Source organism: Gymnoscopelus microlampas, assembly GCF_963454915.1.
Source record: "Gymnoscopelus microlampas genome assembly, chromosome: 11".
Lineage (NCBI taxonomy): Eukaryota > Metazoa > Chordata > Actinopteri > Myctophiformes > Myctophidae > Gymnoscopelus > Gymnoscopelus microlampas.
The window spans coordinates 32,454,944-32,463,383 of NC_139948.1; the positions used below are offsets into that span (position 1 = coordinate 32,454,944).

The 8,440-nt window shown below is 43.8% G+C and overlaps 1 protein-coding gene across 7 annotated transcripts; it reads right to left on the reverse strand.

Annotated features, from left to right (window-relative positions):
- Window positions 1-1,692: 1,692 nt before the first annotated feature.
- cnp (2'',3''-cyclic nucleotide 3'' phosphodiesterase) lies at window positions 1,693-7,422 on the reverse strand. Of its 7 annotated transcripts, XM_084071970.1 has the most exons (6): window positions 7,354-7,422; window positions 4,525-5,622; window positions 4,386-4,461; window positions 3,512-4,352; window positions 3,276-3,403; window positions 1,693-3,123 (listed from the first exon to the last, which is right to left on the reverse strand). In XM_084071970.1, exons 2-6 carry the CDS (start codon window positions 5,601-5,603, stop codon window positions 2,674-2,676), a joined length of 2,574 nt encoding a protein of 857 aa, XP_083928096.1. In that variant the 5' UTR covers window positions 5,604-5,622; window positions 7,354-7,422; the 3' UTR covers window positions 1,693-2,673. The 7 variants fall into 7 exon arrangements, with proteins under 7 accessions (XP_083928096.1, XP_083928097.1, XP_083928095.1 ...); XM_084071971.1 differs by lacking the exon at window positions 4,386-4,461 and having other exon boundaries at window positions 3,512-4,298; window positions 4,803-5,622; XM_084071969.1 differs by having other exon boundaries at window positions 3,512-4,298; window positions 4,386-5,622.
- Between the last annotated feature and the right edge of the window lie 1,018 nt (window positions 7,423-8,440).

Genomic DNA, 8,440 nt, shown 5'->3' on the forward strand with positions numbered 1-8,440 from the left:
AAGAAGCACCGTGCTTCATGTTGCTTCACCAAGCTCACGCCCACCGACCAGGCAATCACTCACTGCCAACGGTGATTGGCCAACATTGTTCTTTATGTACAGAGTGGCCAATGACAAAATCACTTGATCATAGACCAAGACCTACATCCTTAAGACCAACTTCTATATGGCGCACGTAAATAATTTGAATTTTATGATTTTGCAAAGCACAAGTTCACTGCTTTTTGTCTCTTGACCATTGGTCTTCAACAGGGGGTCCGGGACCCCTATAGGGGGGTCCTCTGAGTTACCACAGGGGATCCACCAATTTTTTGTGTGATGGGGAACATTAGCCGAAAATATCAGATCTTGCCAGGCATTGTGAGCGATCTGCTATTTTCGGAGAGTCGGTGTAGTAGAAGGAAAAAAGAGCAGACCAACCAAGTACAGACCCAGCGGTCAAGTTGAGAAAATATTCAGGGTTTAAAAGTTGAACTGTCTGAAAATACACAGTAGCATGAATCCAACTATGAAATATATGAAAAAGTGTAATCTGAAAAACACAATTTTACACAATATGGTAGTGGGGGTTCCCTGCTTCATCTCTCTCTCAGCTAAGGGGCCTTGGCTTGAAACACGTTGAAGACCCCTGCTCTAGAGTAGACTGTTACATTTTTACTCCTGCACATGAACTCTTGTACACAGAATATTAGGATGTGCATTGCCAAACAATGACACATGCACGTGCCACATTAGGATAAGTAACTGTTGATAGCCTGGCTGTATTATATATATTCATACATATAAGTTCATTGTTGATAGACTGTTAATAGACTGAACATAATCATGATTTCACAGTATTCACTGGTGATATACTATACACATTCATATATTCCCTGTTTGATAGACTATATTTAAATGCTACCACCTGAATATCCCTTCAGTGATCAATAAAGGTTTTTCAAGTTGAGTTTCATTGGCCTTGGCTCATTTTCTGTGAACATACAGAACACATTTTCATTGAGTACACAGTATGAGGCCATTAGGGAGTAAAGATATATCTCCATGACAGTGAACAGTATCTATAGGATAAAACGCATAGTACAAGTAGGTCTGATAATGGCCATTAAAATAAACATTGTATTAATTTGCCTACATCAAATTTAGAAGAGTTTTATATATAGAAAACATGTATCTTCACTATGTTGGTTCTCATTACACTGGCACAAAGAAGACAGTAATGGGTTACGAAATGTGTTGGCGCATGCACATTACAGCTGTGCAATCCTTTTATCAAACATGGCCAGCTATCAATTTCTGGCGATTACCAACTGGATGACGGAATCATAAATGTTGTGTCAGGTCCTTATGCAAGGGTATTGACAATGAAGCCAGTCTAGACTGTTGCAGTTATCAGTAAAACTTAGTCTAGATAACTTGGGGGTGTTATAGGTGGCATAGATTATATTGTCATGTTTCACAGGATCATGGGGCAGATATGGTGCACCCAAAGAAAAAACCCTGTTACATACCACTGAGGAGTGCCATCTGCTGGTATAACCACATACAGTAAAACAAATAAAGACAAGCGTTTTCAGTTTGCAACATATACTGAAGAGGAACGCGTGCAGTCAAGCTGACATTTCTTATCAGTCAGCATGCCAAGCACTAAACTGAAAGGACATCAGGCAAGAATGACAAATCACCTTATTCCATTTGGAGCAAAGCATACGGTTTATTAAGTGTACAAAACAAGTGCAAAAATAGTGATTCATAAGGGCTACACAAGCACAACTTGGCCTACAAAAAAAAAGGACAAAAGAAAATCACAGTCAGTTTATGTGGATAAAAATTGAAATGTAATAAATGCAGTGTTGTTCAAAGATGTTGAAAGGGATCAATGGGTTTTGCGCAGTAGAAAAGATTGCAAAATGTGGACTTGGATTCACAGCATTTGATAAGTACCAAGTGCAAGGTAATGAAACAACGCTAAACTCATCAGCAGTCTCCCTTTCAAGAGTGCACAGTGCAAAGAATTTACAAGGAAGGACTTATAATAATAACATTCTAGTACACTTAATTACATACCTTTGGCCCATATGCTACAATTACATTTTCAAAGACAGTTGCCCAAAACAGCTGCACATCAACTCACCAAAACCACAGGATACTTGACAAATTAACAGATCTCTCAGTGAGGCGAACATACTTTTAACAGATGAGAAAATGTGATAAGCATGTAAGCGGACATGGAATGAAAATTGCTTCATGTAATGCAAATACCTAATGAATCACTCGCATAAAAGAATACTGAACAAGCTACCATTTATAGAGGGGAAATATAGGATCACAGACAGGAATTATAAAGATGATGAGGAAGGGAGGCTGTACTACCTTTGTCTAACACTGCATCTTATGAGATCTAAGCAAATTGCAAGGTGTTGCAACTCTGGCACATGTATATGTGGTAAGATACTGAACACGTTTTATGTGGTAAGATACTGAACAAGTTTTACCTAAGTGGGTTGAAGGCATCTTGGATTGTGGTGCAAATCAACAGTAAAAAGGCACACAGCTTGTGGGTTTAGGGTAGGCTGTAACAGAAGCCCTAAAAATAGCACAAACCCTCCAAAAACTAAACCTAATTCCTATTACACCGTTCATCCCGAGCCACACACACCCCACCTGTGCCGTTTACAATATGGTGCACTTCTTCTTTTTCTTCTCAGTCTCCTTTTTGGTCTGGTCAGCCTTCTTGGGGTGGTACAAGCTGGAGAAGATAGCCTGAACAGAAATGGGCTCCCTCAGACTCAGCAGCCACTTGCCATTTCCATAATAGGCCAGAGACCCCAGCTCCATCTCCTCCACCAGCTCCCCCTGCTGGCCGTCCTGCTGCAAAGCCAGGATTTCGAGCAGATCAATACCCGTTTGAACTGGCTCCACGTCATTGGCACAGCCCAGAGTGACGTGGGCGCGGCTGCCCAAAGGCAGCGAGGCGGCCGCGGGCACCTCCTTCTCTGCATCGGCTGGCCACAGCACAAGCTGCTCTTCAGAGAGTGACACTCTGGCGCCAACAGTACGAGGTGTGACAAAGAGGGCACTCAGAGACAGCTCAAATGCAGAGCCATACAGCTCTTTAACAGCCTAGAGTGGAGGGAGAGGCAGAGATCAAGAGTCAGTCCATGTTAAAAGCAAATTGCCCCAAATATATATATTTGACTCAGATTCTTGTTCAAATGTTTAGCTTTAATAAAGTTTGAATTGAGGACAAGATGTTTTTTTTTTTTTACACTTACCGTTTCTTCTGCATATTCTTTTGCTCCCTCAGCTTTGCCATAGTCACAGAATTTGGTGGTGCAATGGAGAACGCCCTTGGACTGGAAATATTGCTCAAGATCCACCTCTTTCTCTGCTTCCATATTGACTGCAAAAAAAAAACAGGATCAGTTGTAATCACAGTCAACACTTTTAAATGTTTAGGCTGCTTAAAATTATTTGTTTTATCAATTTGTGCATTATTAAATTCACTCACAGTCTGCCGAGTGCTTCTTGAAGGCGTCTAAGGTGTCCAGTGTTTTCAGGAAATCCATTGATGTGCATTTGACCTTGTCCTGGGTGGTGGGGGTCAGAAACCAGCCAAAAAAGAGAGGAAGAATAGTCTCCTCAAATGGGCCGTTCATTGCTTCGAATTGGGCCTCCTTCAGATCCCGTCCAGTCTTCTTGGGTAGCAGTGACAAATCTCGGCTCCACTCTGTGCGGGGCTCCAAGAACACGACCACCAGCCGCTGTTGCTCTGCAATCTCCCCCAGGCGGGCCAGCCGATCCTGGGTGTGATTAGTGTCATCCACCACTACCACCATAGGGGCAGTTTTTTGTGCGCTGCAATGGGCAACCACTGCCTCGTCCAGTGCCTTGTACCCATCCGTGGATGCTTCAGGGTTTTCAGGTTTGATACCATGGTCATCTGCGCAGAAGACAGAGCAAAGGTCCTGGAAGTGGTCTGCTATGGCACGGGCCACACGGCTCTTACCACTGCCTGGGAGGCCTCGGAGGACAACAAGGGTACGAGAGGCTTGCATGGAGACTTTGGTCTGTTCCTGCTCCAGGAGGGCAAAAGACAAGGAGCCAGGAGTAGGGTCTTTCTCTTCTTCCTCCATGTTCTGTTCTTCAGTTTCCTTCAGCTCAGCTTCCTTCGGTTCTTCTGTCTCCTTCAGCTCTGCTTCTTTCTGTCCTTCTGTTCCATTTAGCTCAGCTTCCTTCTTTTCTTCAGTTTGCTTTAGGTCTGCTGCCTTCACTTCCTCCCCTTTCTTGAGCTCTGCCTCCTTCCTTTCCTGCTCTTTAATCTTCCTTTCCTCTTCTTTCTTGAGCTCTGCCTCCTTCCTTTCCTGTTCTTTCTTGAGCTCTACCTCCTTCCTTTCCTGTTCTTTCTTGAGCTCTGCCTCCTTCCTTTCCTCCTCCTGTTCTTTCTTGAGCTCTGCCTCCTTCCTTTCTTCCTCTTTCTTGAGCTCTGCCATCTTCCTTTCCTCCTCTTTCCTTTCCTCCTCTTTCTTGAGCTCTGCCATCTTCCTTTCCTCCTCTTTCTTGAGCTCTGCCATCTTTCTTTCCTCCTCTTTCTTGAGCTCTGCCATCTTCCTCTCCTCCTCTTTCTTGAGTTCTGCCTCCTTCCTTTCCTGCTCCTTCTTGAGCTCTGCCTCCTTCCTTTCTTCCTCTTTCTGGAGCTCTGCCATCTTCCTTTCCTGCTCCTTCTTGAACTCTGCCATCTTCATTTCCTGCTCCTTCTCGAACTCTGCCATCTTCCTTTCCTGCTCCTTCTGGAGCTCTGCCTCCTTCCTTTCCTCCTCTTTCTTGAGCTCTGCCATCTTCCTTTCTTCCTCTTTCTTGAGCTCTGCTTCCTTCTGTTCCATCTCGAGCTCTAATTCCTCCTCTGCTGCATGCTTCTCCGCCATCACCTCTTTAATGATTTCTGCTGGCAGAGTGTCCATTACATTTGCCACAATCTTCTCCGCTTGCTTTGGCACTTCCTCTGGTTTGCTGTGTTGTTCCACTCCCACCGGCTGCAGCAGTGCGACTGGTTCACGTAGCGTTTGCTCTGGCAGTCCAGCAGCTTCTGGAACTGATTCGACCAATTTCTCTGGCTCTGGTTCAGGGGCATCCGCTGACAGAGGTTTGCGCAAAGGTTCTGGGGTGTTCTCCACGACTGGCTGCCGTTCAAGCTGCATGTTTTCTGGTTCTGTGCTGTTGGATGCTTTAACTGGGTCAGGGATCGTTTTGGGTGGCCCAGCTAGTTCTGCTTGTTCTGTCAACACATTAGGCAGCACTGCCAGTTTACCAGCTCCCTTCTCAAGGGAGAATAATTTCTCTTGTTCTGACATGTCTTGAGGTTCCACCTGTGCCGCAGTCTGAGACAGTAATGTCAATGTTGGTGGCGATGCATCCATCTCATTTCCCTTCATGAGCAATTTCTCTGCCTCATGGCCATTCACCGCAAGCTTTCCAGCTTCTTCAACCACTGGGGCTGGTAGCTTCTCAGGATCTGTGAACTCATATGGTGTCTCCAACTTTGAGGCAGTCACTTTTTCCATTTCAGTCTCTGCCAAAACCTCATGACTCTGCTCGGTATCCATGTCTAACTGCACACACCACCTTTAATTAAAAAAACAAAAACAAATACAGTAAGTAAGTAAGTCAGCATTGAGCTATGTCAGTCGTGTACCTGCATACCAATGGTCTTTGCTCCAACACAATCTGCCAACTACAAGCATAGTGCAATGCATTCAGGATGTTGTATTTTGGACATGGCATTATAATTCCAAAGGACCTTATCAATACTGTGGTCATATAGTTTATCTGTAAATCTACTTAAGTTCTCCTAGCATTCACATCTGCCTCAAAGTTGCATAGATGAAAATGTAATTTCCCCATGCAATAATAAATAAATAATCTTTGGCAAACATGTTTGATTTAAAAGCATCCAACAACCATCATTATGCCTTTGACCAATGTACTTTTCAGCCGAGCTGCTCAGTGACCAACAGCTAGCCAACAAAAAGCATTGACCTGGATGGCATCAAATTTCCATGGAGTTGGGATATGGGAGGAAATCCTATGAAAAATAATGGTTTAAGTCGCCATTAATCCAATATTGTTTCAACAGGGTTTTTGGAAGGGATTCAAGGGAAGCACATGAGGGTGACATTATCTTATTGTAATCCACTAGATGTTGCTAACAGCCCCATATTTTACACTGCAGATCCTAAGCCAATTATACTTGTTGAGAGAGAGAGATTTCGAAAGAAAAGACGTTTTTTTTAATGTTTTTTTTTTAACATTACAAAAAGCACCCATGCTTATTTGAGACAGATATTAAAGTATTGCTTTTGTTCAACAGGATTTGTTTTTGCTCATAGGGCCTCAGAGGATAAAAAGCAAAGGGCTTCTTGGCCCAAATTCAACTTGCCATGGTACTCTTTATTTAAGCTGTCAAACTAAGAGTGTAATTCAGATATAAAGCAAAGCAAGTATTATAGGACACAAAGGCGTGTTGCCCTATGATGACAAGCTGGGTTTATCATTCACACCCTGTGTGACCGAAACAGCTGCGCCAGACCCAGCCAGTGGCGGCAGACAAAGACCCTGTATCATCATCGTCATAAATGAATAGTCGATTTACCAAAAACAAACAAAACAATGCAGGGCCAAATCAAATCAAATAAAAAAGGTAAGCAAACGCGTACAACTGACTCATTAAAATTATGAGACCTATACTTTCTGGGAAATGCCTTGCGTGTCAAGAAGCACACTGCAACCGTTACCTCTGTTAAATTAAAAAGACAGCTGAGCTTGCCAAGTCAGACGCCCTTGACGGAAACAATGCAAGCAAGACATCAAAATTAAATAGTCACGCTTTCGTCTTTTCGATGATGCGAAACATCATGGCTCACATGGCATGGTCCTCTAGTCTACACTTAGGATTCATAGTGAATTAAATGGCGCACAGTGAGAGCATGGCCATCCTTTTGTTTAAATGCTCGCACCAAACATTCAGCACATAAAAAGGAAGCCGGTAAAGAGGAAAACAAAACAAGTTTAAGAAGCTATGGTCACGGTATTCTCAAAATAAAGTCAACTTCGGTTTTTATATTAAATATTAAATCACATTGCAGCACTTTATGGTCGAGGAGGACTGCCTTCATCATCATGCACCCCACAACAGACAAAAACACTGGCGTGGCACTCAACCAACCACGCCACGTACAAACACGTTGTGTGTCACAAAGGCATAAGGGACGATGTCAAGCTGAATAAAGACAACTTGAGGAAGAAGTTCACCTGCAACCCTGACAAAACGTGCGTGTTTGGAAGCCTGCTTCTTACCAAATCTGCTGCTGGAAATGTCAGTGTCGCCGTGGACCATGCGAGTCTTCCTTTACAATGACAGGGCAGTCAGTCCACGCCCAGCACTTGAAGAAACAAAACGGGAAGGTAGACCCCAATCCCATAGCCCGGAGGGACGGTCGAGTTGTGATTGGCCAGTTGGTTGTTAGGCAATAGGGCAACACACACGCACGCACGCGCACGCACGCGCGCGCGCGCGCGCACACACACACACACACACACACACACACACACACACACACACACACACACACACACACACAAAGTGGACAGACAACAGTTTTCTCACTTTAACTCTGGTTTAATCAAAGTTAGATACATATATAATAGTAATACAGTAGTAGGCTAGATCCCACATTTTGGAGTCTTGGTGCAGTGGATTTTTGGTTACCTGACAAACTACCAGCCTAGTGGGAACCCATTCGGTAAAAAAAAAAGAGAGCTGAATCTGTCTTGAGAGATTACCTGACAACCAGTTCACCAATCGTGGCGCGACCATCTCCCCGCGCTATGGGATCGAATCCCCTCCTGAAACTGCTGGCGCGCTAGAGGGGTGGGGCGAGAGCTACTCTAATGTGTACTAGAAGAGGTGGGGTCGAGTGTATGGGGTGGCATTGCTACAAACATGGGCGATGCTTAATACAGATATGTAGCCTACATCTGAATAAGCATCGCCCAGCCAGAAGAATACAAAACTAAGAATGTCTTGTTTGTAGAGTATTTGATGCTGCTCTCATATCAATATGACATTGATACCCTACCCGACTGGTCTGGTGTCATATCAGAACAGACAAAAGCAATGCTTTCTCACCCTGCTCATGTACAGATCATAGACTCAACGAGTCCGGCTGAGTCACAGGCTCAGGCTCAGCTGATTTCAACTAACAGTTTGTCTGCCATCATGCCATCTGGCTCAATGAACCATTTTCACAGATGTGATATAACCATGGTCATAACAGGGTAGACACTGGTGCAGTAAATACAATTAATAATAGCCTACTGAGTTGACAATATACAATTGTTTTTAACCATGTATGTATGGCCTTATGCATTTGTGGGTATCTGT

Coding starts and splice junctions, on each gene's coding strand:
- cnp (XM_084071965.1), bottom strand. CDS start 5,603: ATGGATACCGAGCAGAGTCATGAGGTTTTGGCAGAGACTGAAATGGAA. Junction 3,404..3,511: donor CAAGAAGCACTCGGCAGACT/GTGAGTGAATTT, acceptor TTTTTTTTGCAG/TCAATATGGAAGCAGAGAAA. Junction 3,124..3,275: donor AAGAATATGCAGAAGAAACG/GTAAGTGTAAAA, acceptor CCTCCACTCTAG/GCTGTTAAAGAGCTGTATGG.